Below are 13801 nucleotides of genomic sequence, written 5' to 3'. Positions count from 1 at the left end.
CCCCAAAACCACATTCTGTGTGTCATTTCTTTCTCATCAGATAGTACAGCACAGTGGCTAATGATATGGACATATCCTGGCTCTGCCACTTACTGTCTGTTTAACCCCAAGCATGTAGTAACGTAAGTCTTGCTGCCTCAGTATCCTCAGTGAAGAGAACATCATTGTCTTCTACCTCTCAGTAATGTCTTACAATGATTGGATGCCATTATATGCTTAGTGCTTGACATGTAGTAAACACCTAGAATTAGTAGCAATTTTACTCCTACCAAGGCCAGTGGGTAGGCCCAGAGGCTGCAAATCCTAGGTCCCAGGAGGACAGTTGTGGCAGGCCCTCTGGCCCTCTGCCCTCTCCCTCCGCCAGCCCCACCTGCCTTTCCCAGAGGGTCACTCCTGCTCCCTCCAGTTCTCACAGAGGCATGGCCAGCTCAGGCCCCAGGGAGCTGGGAAGGGTCATAGCAGGGACAGGAGGAGAAAAGGGCTTTTAGCTCTGGAAACAGATTCTTATCCACATCTCAGCCTGAGAAGTTAGGCTGCAGAGGGTGAAAACCAGCTTCCCAGCCCCTCACAGGCCCAAAAGGGTGTCTCAGAAATATAAAGGCTGTAAACTTGACCCCTTTACTCTGACTTCCAGATGCAGAGGTGACAGGCTCAAAGCTGGCTCAGCATCCCCAGGGACTGGCTGTGGGAAGCAACTTCAATAAGATGGATAAAATGCTAAAAGTTCAGAGTCAAAAGGCATCACTGAATTCCCAGCCTTCTTAGTTAGTTTTCCCACTATGGTGCATTAGAAATGGCTGCCATGCCACCAACTTAGGCAGACCCTGGGTAAATCATCTGCCCCTTGGCCTCAACTTTCCCAAATACTCAATGATGGGGATTAGATTCAAAGGTGGCAAATGGGGTTCACCTTGTGGACCAGATTTGATTAGTTATTGGTGGCTGTCTGGCCAGCCGGCTAGAGCCCTGGGACAGAAGTAGCAATGCCAGCCGTGCATGTGGAAGGGAAAGGGCAGCACATGTGCGGGCAGTCCTTGGCCTGGATAGGTTTGTCTGGGCACTGACATGGATTCTTATGTCAGGCCCAGTCCCCAAGGTGGACTCTGGCTTCAGCAGTGCTCCTCATGGCCCCCACAGAAGGTCAGGAGCTGCTTGAGGGCCCCACCTCCATACACATTCTCTGGACCTTGCCACTTCTTACCTGGTTAATGCCACTGTCTGCTGGGGACAGCTGTGTACTGTGAATTTAACACGGAACAGCTTTCCAATGCTTAATGATAGTGAAGATGGAGTCAGGCCTCATAAAAAAGGAAGCTGAAGCTCATTGTACCCCACACACCCTCCCTGCTCTAAACTTATGGCTGAAGGCTTAGATCACCCAAGTCCCCAGCCTCCTGTTGTCTGTCTCTTCCTGCCCTGCACAGTGGCACACCTTCCTACCCTTCTCTAACAGGGGGCTCAAAGCCCTCTTTATTGTGTCACTCATCAAGTCTTGATAAGCACTGATAAACTCATTCACTCTAAGGTGCCAATAACTAAGAATAGCGGGAGAAGAATTTGAGATCCCAGGCATCAACAAGCTGAAGGCTTCAACAGCAATATTTGCAGGTCATGAGAGGGTGTCATCATCACTGAACAGCACAACGGTATTTGTTCTTCAATTGTTGGGAGAATTGTTGTGCCAACAATCTAGAACTTCTAGGTTCCAACGAGGTAGGCCTGCCCCATACAACATGGAGTGGAGAAAGTTATGGTCCCTGAATCCAGAGTGTTGGAGTTTGGAATCCCAGCTCTACTGCCTCCTCACATATGACCTAGCAAAAGTCACTTCACCTCTTTGTCCCTCAATCTCCTCTTAATAAAATGGAGTTGGTGACAGCAGTGCTATCTACCTCATAGAGTTAAGGGGAGCAGATGAGTGTAGTGCTTAGACCAGCACCTGACACACAGTCAGTGCTATCTAAGTGCCAGCTGTTGTCGCTAGGCTCCTCGGGGGCTATGCATCAATTTCCATCACTGCAGTTTGAGATGGACACCAGCGTCCAGCCCAGGCCCAGCACATAGTAGGTATCAACAAAGATGGCCCCCTTTTTTACCTTCATCTTGGAATTGTCTCCAGAGCCAAGTTAGAGGCTAGATAAGAAAACAGAGAATTCCTCAGTGTGGTTGATGTCTCTGGGAACCAGCTATTAGAAGGTCATTGTGGCTTTGTCTCCACTGAGATCGAAAAGTCCAGCAGTCTCTCTCTCTCTTTCTCTCTCTGCCCCTTCCATTGAGGGGAACATGACTTGCTGTGCACAGTCCCTCCTGTTTCAGCAGTCATGTTGGGTGGGTCATGACCTGCTCCCTGCCCAACCTCAGCTGATTGGACCTAGGATTGGTCCCTGGCCCCAGGGTCACACAGGTAAATCAGCCCAATAAGATTCTGCCTAGGGAATTGGGAAATGGAGACTAAGGTGGTGGGGGTGGGGGGTGGAGTTATAGCTAAAAGGTGGAAGATTATATTGGCCAAGGTCAAACTGAGCTCTGAGGACACAGGAAGTGGTGGCAGAGACAGGAGGCCTCAACTGAGAGAGCTGCTGCTCCAAAACACCTTGAATCAGAACCACCTCCCATTTCCAATACTTAGGAGATCTGGGGACACCATGTCTCCTAGTCTTGAGTACCCTGATGACCCCTCTCTTCCCTAGGAGCTAGCCTGAGAGCATCCCTGGGCCCTGTAACCAGGGGGGCATCGACTTACTTGACACCCTCCTGCCTTAAGCCCTTGTCTCCTTCCATGATTTTCTACCCAACCTCAGCTGATTGGACCTAGAATTGGTTCCTGGCCCCAGGGTCACACACTCAGGTAAATCAGCCCAATAAGAGGGTAGCCCTCGGGGCTCCTGCTACAGCTATGCTTTCTGGAACTGAGCAAAGTCCCTATCTCATGCCTTCATTTCCTGCCATCTTTCTCTGAGGAGACATAAAGCCGAGCTGAGCCCATCTCCTGCTGCTCTCGCCCCGCTTGCTCGAAGCCAGCCACGGGCCATTTGATCATGCCCTTCATGTCAGACCCAGATTCCAGAGCTGGGTCCTGTTTCCTACTCTTGAGTAAGAGCCAAGACCTGATGTTTTGCTTGTTTTTGTTTTCTTTGTTTTTTTCAGTTTGAAAGTCTTGAATCTGCTGCCCCAATCCACACTCACTTTTGGAAGCTGGAAAATAAAGCAGTTTATTTTGTTAATGAGTTCAGAGGAAGGTTTGTGGCCGCAATTAGCTGAAGCAAGAGGAGAGGGGTGAGAAACCCAGGAGTCAGGGCCTGTTCAAATTCAAGGGGGTAGCCTCCCAGGGCTGGGAGAAACCAAATTCACAGGGCTGGAAGCAAGAAATGAGAGTCTGGATCCCAGGGGCTCTCTTCAGAACAGCTACTTCCTCCCTCCAGGGTGGCCACCAGAGTGGCCCGTGGGGTTCCTTCTGGAGCCCTACTTCAGGGCCAGCAGGAGTCTGACATCCCTGGGTGCTGGCTGTAGGTTTCCGGGGTGTTTGCAGGCTGGCATCTCTCAAGGCTGGTTCCAGGCTTTGTGTTCGGGAGGGTGAGTCCAGACGTGAATTTGGCTTCTCCTTCTGGACTTCAGAAGAAGGTCCTGTGGGGAAGAGGAAGCAGACCAGGCGGGTGCAGGCCTTGTGGGTGTACACGCAGCCCAGGGCAGGGGCTGAGACAGGCAGTACAAGGCAGGCCCCACGCGGCCCCACAGCAGCCACAGCCAAAGCATACAGGAGGCCAGGGAGAAAGTGTGGGATGAGAGAGGAGGGGACCAGAAGGCCGTGTGGGGCCCCTCACAAAGAGCACATGACAAGTGGCAGAAAACATAGAGCCATCGAGGCCATCCCAGAAGCCAGGGCACAGCGGGCTCACCGCCTTGGGAGCATGAGGCCCTCATGTTTTGAGAAACTTGCAACAGGAAAGCCAACAAGGCCAGGCCTGGGTCTGCCCCCTATGGGCCACACCAAACGCCAGTGGCCACCTGCCAGCTCTGTCCATGAGCACAGCTCTGTCACAGAGTGGGAAGCACACCCCCAAACTGGGCACCACAGCGTTCCACAAAGGACACTGTCAGGGGAGCTCGCACCAAGGGAGAGAGAAGGCACAGGGGACAGTTTGGTCAAAGCAGGGCTCAGGCCATGACAAGTCACAATAGGGCATGAACAGCTCAGATAGGCCAACCCTGGTTCTTTGGACCAGCCTTAATTGCTTCTTAATTGCCCTGGCTCTGCCCAAGCCTGGGGGCCGGGTAGAGCAGGGGCTCCCAGAGGGTGGTGTTCCCAGGGAAGGGAGGTACATTTTGCTGAGGGCACCTCTGGGGGATATCCAGGCTGTACTTCCTCTGGGCTCACACAGCCCATCATGCACTGTCTGTGCCCAGTAAAGAATGGTGCTCACTGCGCATCCTGCTTGTGTGGGTGCTGCATAGGACCCGTGGCTGCTCTCAAGGGCTCCTGTGAGTCAAGATACCCAGGTCCCGAGCGTGCTACAAACTGGGCTCTGCTTGGTTCCCCCGAGTGGGAGGACCTTTGAGGTGGACAAAATTCTGGGGTGGCCCACAGCAGGCCTAGATGGCACTTCAGGGATGGTGCCTTGTACAGCCTTCCAGACACCAGTCCAAAGAACCTGCCGGCACCGGCAGCAGACGGCCACTGCACACAGCATGGACAGACAGGGCCCTGCAGCCCGCCTGCCTATTCACCGTCGGGGCCTGCCAGGCTCCCGCTGGAGGAGGAACCCGAGTCTATGCATGGGAGCACGGTCTTCAAGGAACTTGCGGACCGGCTGGGGGCTTTCGGCTGCAGAGGAGGGAAGAGAAGAGCTACATACGCAGAGCAGAGCAGGAAACACAAAACGTGGCTTGGTTACTTCCAGGCAGAGCTCCATCAGACCTCTCTCTTTACTTGGCTACTGCCTCGGGTCCTGCCTAGGCCCTGGGTCCAGAATTAGTTGCTATAAGACCTTGACTTCTCCAAGACGTATACAGAACTCAGCCAGTGCTGGGCAGAGGAAGCAAGCAGGCACCACCAAGATAGGCAAGCAGTAGGGTGAGGAATAAGTGTGTGGCTTGGGGGGCAGGGTTTGGGTGGGGGGAGGGGAGAATGAGGATGAAAGCCAAACACCAAAGAGGCAGAGAGAGACAGGCAGGCAGAGAGGAGAAATGGATACACAGTGACAAAGAGAGAAGAGCACAGACTCAGGTTAGGAATAGAGGAAGCAAGAAAAGGACAGGGTAAGAGAGAAGGGGCATATACAGAGAGAGACAGACATACAGAGCATCATAGAGCTAGACGGAGACTGGCCCAAGGCTCCCTGAAGATCCTACAGGATGTGGTCCTGGCTGCTTAGAGACTCAGCATGAGGGAAAGCAGTTACATATCAGGAAGAACTACCAGACAGTAAAAGACACAGAGATCTGTAAACTAGCTGAGGACGGTGCAGGGGATGAAGTCCCGAGTGGGGAATCAGAAATCCTGAGTATGTCCCGGCTTCATCGTTTACCTGCCCTGAGATCTTGACTGGCTCTGAGCCTCAACTTTCCAAATGTCAAGAAGAGTTTGGCCAGGACAGTCGTGGAGGCAGCTCTGACAATGCTTAGGCCAGTGACTTAGTTCTAGGCTTTCTCTAACCCGGGAGCTTTTTAGGATCAATTACTCCTAGAAGCTGTGTGCTCGGGCCAATCCTTCAGGCTGGATGAAAGCTGGGGGCAGACTTGGAGAAGGCGGCCAAGATTCTGGAGGAGGAGAAAGAGGAAGCAGAGCGCCAGGTGCGCACACACTTACAGCTCGTCATCGTATTCCTTGGGGGGACAGACAGCAACGACAAGGTCGATCCAGTCCTGTGGGGAGAGGCCCTGTGACTCCGGGGTGTGCTCAGGGATTGATGGCATGTCTTCCCTTGACACCCCATTCCCATTCCTGGTGGCTCAGGATCAGCTGGCTGGGGCCTTCTTGCCACGGGGAAGCTTCCAATCTCTGGGGCTTCACAGGTTTACGAGCCCTTGAGTGCACTAAGTTCTTCCCAAATGCTGATCTGTGGTCCAAGGCCAGGCAGCAACTTCAGAATCACCTGGGGGGTTTCCTAAAACCCTAGACTTACCGGCTTGCTCCTGGAAATCTGGGGTAGGCCTTGGGAAATAGTATTTTTAACAATATCCCTAGATCATCCTGAGGCACATCCTATCAGGGAACTTCAACTTTCTGAGCCTAACACTTGAATCCCCTCACTGGCATCATTGCCATCCTTGGCTTATCCATCACTGTCCACCCTTGGCTTGGATGTATCCAAGAAAAAGTATGTGAAATATCACTGGGCCCCTCTACCATGCAATATAGCTCCTACCAGTGAACTGAAAGCTCTCCCCAGGACCTCCCTCCAGCCAATCCAGTTCTGCCCTTAAGAAACACAGAGAACACTTCTGCTCCCACTACCCTAATCTAGCCCTTCAGATAATCAAAGGCAGTTATTGTGTTACCCGTGAGTCTTCTCTTCTCCATATCCCTTCATGTGGGTCCCAGGCCCATCTGGTCAGCTTCCTCGGCATTGAACTTAATACCTCAGGCTCAGCTGCCTGCATACAGTTGCACAGGTTGTGCATTGCACAACATGAGAGGGCACCATCCACACTGTAGTCTGTAGGAGGGCACCCCCTCGCATTGTGCAGTGCACAGCCAGGGAAACCTTATGTGGTGGCCTTGACCCAGGTGGCTGTCTAATGAGCACAGAACAGACTACCACCAGACCCTCCTCCATTTTGGGCCCTCTGTTTCTTTTAATGCTTTCTAGTAGCCCCAGGTACCTTTGATTCCTGATCAGTGTGCACTTTGAGAAGACCTTGCCACACCTGGCCTTCTGGAGTCGGGATTTGTGCCACCTGCCTTTTGGACTCAAGGCCAGGAATGGACATTTATTTTTCTGAATCCCACCTTGTCATATTGAGACCATTGGCTGGATGAGTTATAAGCGTGCCACCCAAGAATTTCCGGGACCCTGGACACCCATCCTGGGATGGGGCATCCTGACTCTAGGGCCAAGGTTTGAGGCAGGCAGGGAGGGGATTTGCTCTTACCCCCTGGCTCCAGGCCTTCTGCAGGGTGGCCTCCGCCTCAGCCAGGGTGTAGTCGGTCACAATCTTGCCATTGATCGCCATGACCTCATCCCCTTTCACAATGCCACCTGCAGGAAGATGAGGCTGACTGGTCAACTGGCCTGTCCATGCCATGTGCCTGTCCCAGGGCTTTGCAAAGGTGGGGGGCAGGGGGTCACCGTAGGGCCACAGAGGGAACCTGACTCCTCAATTCTGAGATGGGCTCAGAAGGCATGCGGGGGACAGTCCACTAGGCTACTCAAAGGGCACTTCCTACCGACCCCGTCCACACTCCCTCACCCCAGCTCAGTTGAAGCAGGGTACCAGTGGTGAATCAGTGCCACCCTCGCCTTTGCCCAGGCCTCGACTGTGACAGAGGGAGGCAGGCCTGTTTCCCACGAGGTTATCAGAAACACGAGCTGTCCCTGTCTGTGCTTCAGCCCTGCCGGTCTGCATCAGGTCCCCGAGTGGGCTGAGCACTCTCCTGCCCCAGAGCCTTCACGTGCTGTTCCACCTGGGACACCTGCCCCTTCTCTTCCTTCTCTTCTAGTGCTGAGATAAAATCAGCACTGTGTCTGATGTCTCCTTCTCAGAGAAGAGCGCTCCGACCCACACATAATCTCTAGCAGAACCTTCCTATTGTTCTCTCATAGCATCCTAGTCTTTTCCTGTAGAGCATTTTATAATTTATCATCCTATATCTGTTGATGGATGGTCCCTCCCACCAGACTGCCAGCTCCATGAGGGCAGGGACAGTCTCTTTGGTTGGCTATTATACTCCTACCACTTACCTATACCTAGCATAAACTAAGAATTCAATATATTTCTTGATGACCTATGGTCTAATAAGTTTGGGAAAAGCTGAGTTATAAGCTAAGCAGTTACTCACTGCAGGACTTGTCAGGGCCTTGAAAATGCTACTATGTATTGTGGCTCTCCAAGAAGTGGGTAGACTGTGCATGGTTTCTCATACATCTTCAACTTCAGAACCTTAAAAAAATTTTTTTAAAGGAATTTCTCTCAGGTCTGCTGTCCACAGAACATTCTCTGGATTATGTTGAAATAGATCACCCAGATGCCTTGCAGGCCTGAGGTCATAAGACTGTGGTGTGTGTGACTGAACATGGTGTGGCAGTGGCTTAAAACACACCTGCTCCTGGAGAAACTTTCATCAGCTGCTGGTAAGTCCCAAGCAGCATGGGACCAGACTATAGACAGCAGTTTCCTCTAGGCAGTGGGCCTGGGGAGCGGTGACTTTCACTTTCTCCTTTTGTACAAACCCAAGATGGAGCTCCAGGAGCAATAAGGCAGTGGTTGGGCTAGAGCTTTGTAAGGAAGAGGAGGCCCCAAAAATGTCATCCATTTATTCTGGTCCAGACCCAGCAGACAGGTATCTTCCCTGGGGCCAGGCAGCAACTCTTCACTCTCCTGGTACGGAGATGTGCCAGATGGGCTGGGAGGGCGGCAGTGGGCCATGGCGGCTGCCTGGCTGAGCAGGCCCCGCTCCACAGAGTGCAGCTGTGAGAGGCCTGAGGTCATCAGGGGGCCATAGGTGGTGGACCTGGACTTGCCTCTGGAACCCACAGAAGCCTGGCTGCCAGCAGCCTGGTGACTGTCCCATCATTCTGCCACCTGCCCATGTCATCACCCACCCTTCATTTTACCATCTGCAGCCCAGCACTGCCCAGGAGGGATCTGACCGTGGGATTCCTGCTCTGGCCCGGAAAGGTAAGGGGCCCGAGGCTCCTCCTTCAAGGCCACTGATTCCTTCACAAAAGACCCAAGAGTACTGGAAAGGCTCCTGGACTTGGAAGAAATCACTGGGGTGCCAGTGTGGCTCAGTCAGTTAAGCATCCAACTTTGGCTCAGGTCATGGTTTCATGGCTTGTGAGTTTGAGCCCCGTGCCGGGCTATGTGCTGACAGCTCAGAGCCTGGAGCCTGCTTCGGATTCTGTGACTCCCTCTCTCTTTGCTCCTCCCCTGCTCATGCTCTGTCTCTCTCTGTCTCTCAAAAATAAATAAATGTTAAAAAAAAAAAGGAAGAAATCACTAATGGTGAATTTCAGACACTGGCAGGTAAGTGGGCTTAAGGCAAGAAAAAGCAAAATGACAAAACTGCTTGGACTCAAGTCCTACTTCCACCACTTACCAGCCATGGGTCCTTGAACAAGCATTAAACCTTTCTGTGCCTCAGTTTCCTAAGCTGTAGGATGAAAGTGACAACAGTACCTACTTCCAGTGTTGTCATAAGGATTAATGAGTTAATACACGTGAATGCTTTAGACAGAGAAGGTGCAGATACTTAGAATAGCATCTGGCGCATGGTGAGTTCTTGACAGACGTTGGCCCTTATTTTTAAAAGGACAGGGAAGGTTTTGATGGTTTCTTTCCTGCCTTTGCCTGTGCTGTCCCCTCTTCCTGGAAGGTTCTTTCCCATCATCATAAGGCTATATTTTAAGGCCCAGCTCAGGTATTGCTCTTATAGGGGGCCTTCTCAGTGGCCCCCTTTCCCTTGGTGGGTTAGAGGCCCCACAACTTCCCTCCATGCCCCCAGTCCTCCGTCAGCCCTTAGCAGGCTGCACTGTTACTGCCAGAACCTGACAGTTCTAAGCCTGTTTTCACCACTAGATGGGGAGCCCCTGGAGGGCAGGGTGGGGTCTGGTTCACTGCATACCCATAGTCCTGACACCATTATATGCCCGCGGGCAACATAGGGGACTCAGTGGATAGATGGACCCATCCAGATGGTGGGGAGTTCTTGAGCAACTGTTGGCCCCCTCAGGTTGGCAGCTGTGTGCTTTCTTTCGTGGGGGGCCCTGTATACCACCGCACCGTCCCCAAACTGGGGCATAGCTGGCCCCACTCACCATGCCGCTCAGCAGCTCCCCCCTCATACACAGCCGAGACGACCACCTTTCCAATTGGGGAGTCCACACCGCCTTCCACGGCCAGGTCTAAGGATCCCTCCTGTACAGAGAAAAACAGGCCTCAGGCAGCCACCCACACAGCAGCCCGTGGGTGCCTGTGGGCTTCTTGACAGGGCTATGAAGGGGGCAGGAGAAGCCATGGGGCCAATGGCAGTGCCATCAGGGAGAAAAGGGGGCACGGACACTAAGTGGGGCCTGGGTGTATGGTCCCACCATAGGAGGGGACATCCCCAGAGGAGAGAGGAGAAGAAAGGGGATCTGAGGAGTCACCCAAGAGTCACCTCCAGAGTAGGAGAAGCAGTGGACCAAGATGGGAAGGGGCTGGGGTGGAGAAGGGAGGTGGCCGCCTGACTTCCGCTTTCCAACGTACCTTCTTAATGCGCAGGAGCCGGACATCCTTCCCTATGATTTGCCCTGGGGTGAACTAGAGGGAACAGACAGTCGGAAGCTTTGAGTCCACCTGGAGGGTAAGGGTGGGGCCTCACAGAGTACATGGACAAGGGGACCCTTCCCAGCTCCACACCCAAAGGTCTTCAACTGGGGGGTCCCAGACCCCATGGGGGCCACATGGATTCACACACACACACACACACACACACACACACACACACAGAGGTGGCCATGTAAATCCCAGATTCATCCTTTCTGAGAATATCGTGAGGGTGAGGGCTGGGCAGGGACATGTCCCCCAGCAAACCACACAGCACCTGGTGCATGGTGCTCACTCAGCACTGCTGTTATAACCCTCCTGGGCTCCAGTGCACATACACCAGCCCTGTGGGTCACATCAGAATGCTGTTTTGAAAGGAGCCTTCACCCCAAAGACCAGTTGGAGATCCTTGGGCCTCCTCACATGCCCCACCTCATCCCCGGGACCCCCAGGGCTCAGAACATACCACCACCAAACTCACTGTAACCCCCACCCCCATTCCTGGGATTACTCCCCAGGGGAGGAAACTTCTCTCTCACCATGGAGTAGGGGTCAAAGTCTTCCTCATATTTCCTGAAATCCTGGAAGCAAAGGGAGGGCATGAGGGCCACAGAGCAGTTCCCTGAGAGTCACTGCAGGGAAACAAGCTTAAGGCAGAGGAAAAGACGTGAATGGCTCAGAGGTAGGGGAGAGAGCATGAGGGGCCAGATGTGGCCTGGATGCAGATGCAGGAAACCATATAGCCAGAGCAGCCCTGCCTGGGGAGAAGCAGGAAGCTATGACGGCATTTGAAGGTGCCCAGCCCTGGACCCTGCACTACTCCAGTGGGGTGGGCGTCTATAGCTGGTCTGGGCACCCACTGACCTTCAGGTGGTCTGAGCAGCCAGTGTCGGCCTTGCCAAAGGTGTCATCTGCCCACAGCTTCAGGGCTTCTGAGTTCCTCCAGGTACTCATGAGAGGCCAGGTTTGGGTTCTGGGAGTGAAGCCTGGCTTGTCTCCCCCCACTGCTCTGACCCCATAGAAAGACAACACTGTGCAAGAGGCTGCTCTCCCTGGGGAATCCGGCCACAAGATGACTGGGGGGAGGGGAGCAAAGGGATGTCAAGCTCCAGGAGGAACAGGGTGTCTGTGCTTGCCCTGTGCCCAGCCCTGTTTTTTATGTAATGCTTATCTAGAATGTAAGAGGCCTCCCCAGAATCTTAGGCAGGGGAGGATAGGGAGGAGGCAGAGCTCAGGGGCTCTGGCTTGGGGAGGGCTGTGGGAACAATGTCCCCAAGAGGTAGAAACAAGCTGGTAAGAAGGAGGATGGGGGCAGAGTCAGCACACACTGCCTTCCTAGGAATCACACACAGAGAACGGGAGCCCGGGGTCCACAGACCCCAGAGTCCCAGGGAAGCACAGCCATAGTTCATCCCCATGAGCAGGTGGGAACACAGGAGAGGCCCAGTGGCAGGGCCCACAGAAGCCCTGCTGGACTTAATGGAGCCACCCCCAGCACACAGTTCCCTAGGCCACACCTGAGGCCCCTCAGGCCTATGGCCAGCATCATGGAGTGGCCACTGCCCTCTCTGCACCCAGCATACAGCAACCAAGCTCTGAGCACAGGACAAGGACCAAGAATCAGCAGACAGGGAGGACCAAACTCCCTGAGCATCAGTCTGCCCTCCCTCCTCACCAGTCTTCATCGCCCAGGCTCAGCCCCTAAGAGCCTGGGAGTTCAGAGGCTGGTCCAGCTTGGAGGCCAGTCCCAGGTCAGTCTGTGGGTGTCAGGATGGCAGACAGAGGAAGGGATGCAGCAGAAGCATGGGAAGGAGAGGTCACTAGGCAGGATATGGAGTCAATGCCCTTTCACTGGGGGCTCTGACCACTTCTGGCTATTTCTTCTGGAAAACCTGACAGTGCTGGCTGTGGGCTTCCCCTTCTCTCTACCTGTGAGAATCTGCTCTCAGGATGGGCCAGATGGCCAGTATTTGTGTCTTGTGTGAGTTTAGATGATAGACTTATAAGCCACTACAGCTGGTCAGCCCTTGAAGAGGGAGGCCAACCCTTTATCCAAGAGACGGAGAAACTGAGGCCCAGAAAGCTGACCTTTATGCTCAAGGTCATCCAGCCAGGGGGTAGTGGAGCAAGAGTTTGACTTCCAGTCTCTCCCTTTGAGAGCTGTCTGTACCCTAAGCAACGAGGCCCTTAAATGTCTGTCTCATAATCACAGTGCTTCAAGAAGCAGGATGCTGTAGCAGGTGGAGCTTGACCATGGGTCACCTGACCTCCCAGATGCAAATCCAGGGTCTGACAGTAGCTGTGCCCTCATGGGTATGTTTCTTAACCTCTCTGTTTAAGCCTGTGGTTATCATCGGTGAGGTTGGCTGCAAGATCTTTGTCTTGGGATCTCTTTCACTGGTGGTGACACAGCCAACACATTGGCTGGCTCTGTGGATATGAGCCTCCAGGAGGTGGGAAGGTAAGTGGCTGCCTATCAGCTACCACTCATGGACTGGGAAAAATGTCCATATCCTTGTGCACAGAATATTCCAGGCAGGTGGAGGGTCTGGGCTACCACATCCTCCCTGACTGGTCCAGTGCCAAAAACAGCTGTGATCTGCCTTGAGGGGACAAGACAGAAGAGGGGCAGGGATACACCTCAGGGCACCCTTTATATTCTCCTAGGGCTGGAGCGAGAGCCCATGTTGGCCTTGGTGACCTTCTGAGGGATCCTTCTGCCTTGCTCTTCTGAACAAACAGTAGCCAAAGAGCAGAGCCCTCTGGGATCTTGCTGCTTTCTTAGGTTGGGGGTGGGGTCTAATAAAACTAGGGTCCCCTCCAGATAGCAGACCCTTCCCAACTTCTGGGTGCAGGCAACAAGGACACAGCTCTGGCCTGAGGTGCTGGCAGATGGTAGTTGGGGCTGTGTCGGAGCCAAGTGGCACTGCCAGCAGCGAAAGAAGTCAGAGTGGGAGGGATGGGGGTGGCGGGGAGCACTACAGACACACGACAGGTATCACTTTACTTGTCTGAACGCGGTCTGATAAACCACCATCCTCTTCAACATCTCCTGTGGCTGTCAGAAAAAAAAAAAAATAGAAAGTTCCATGCTGGACGTTACCAATAGGTCTCGTCTGCCCTCTGGTGCCAGACCCTGGGCCTGGCAGCCTGGGGCTGCCCTGCCAACCTCCCTCCTCTAATAGACACAAGTCTGATTTATGTCAGGGGCCTGCCCGATGCCCCCAGACACAGCAGTTGTGCAGTTCAGGTCAAGCAGACCCCACCGGTTGTCGCCAGCCAGAGAATGCAACATGGATACATCAGCAGGCTATCACAGGGGCACGAACTTTGA

At 53.5% G+C, this 13801-nt stretch overlaps 1 protein-coding gene across 3 annotated transcripts in view; it reads right to left on the bottom strand.

Moving 5' to 3' along the window:
* Positions 1 to 3186: 3186 nt before the first annotated feature.
* USH1C (USH1 protein network component harmonin) overlaps positions 3187 to 13801 on the bottom strand; it is a 46349-nt gene continuing 35734 nt past the window's right edge. Inside the window, exons 20-27 of one of the 3 annotated variants that reach the window (XM_029956795.1) lie at positions 13475 to 13525; positions 11007 to 11048; positions 10408 to 10461; positions 9978 to 10077; positions 7093 to 7199; positions 5807 to 5877; positions 4743 to 4845; positions 3187 to 3630 (exon numbers count right to left, since the gene is read on the bottom strand). In XM_029956795.1, the coding sequence (XP_029812655.1) occupies positions 3541 to 3630; positions 4743 to 4845; positions 5807 to 5877; positions 7093 to 7199; positions 9978 to 10077; positions 10408 to 10461; positions 11007 to 11048; positions 13475 to 13525 (618 nt within the window). In that variant the 3' untranslated portion in view covers positions 3187 to 3540. The remainder of the gene's footprint in view (positions 3631 to 4742; positions 4846 to 5806; positions 5878 to 7092; positions 7200 to 9977; positions 10078 to 10407; positions 10462 to 11006; positions 11049 to 13474; positions 13526 to 13801) is intronic. The other 2 variants (XM_029956796.1, XM_029956797.1) reach the window with 2 other exon arrangements.

This window comes from Suricata suricatta, chromosome 11, assembly GCF_006229205.1.
Source record: "Suricata suricatta isolate VVHF042 chromosome 11, meerkat_22Aug2017_6uvM2_HiC, whole genome shotgun sequence".
NCBI classification, from domain to species: Eukaryota; Metazoa; Chordata; class Mammalia; order Carnivora; family Herpestidae; genus Suricata; species Suricata suricatta.
Note: the sequence above shows the minus strand (reverse complement) of the source record. Positions and strands in the feature narration are given on the sequence as shown.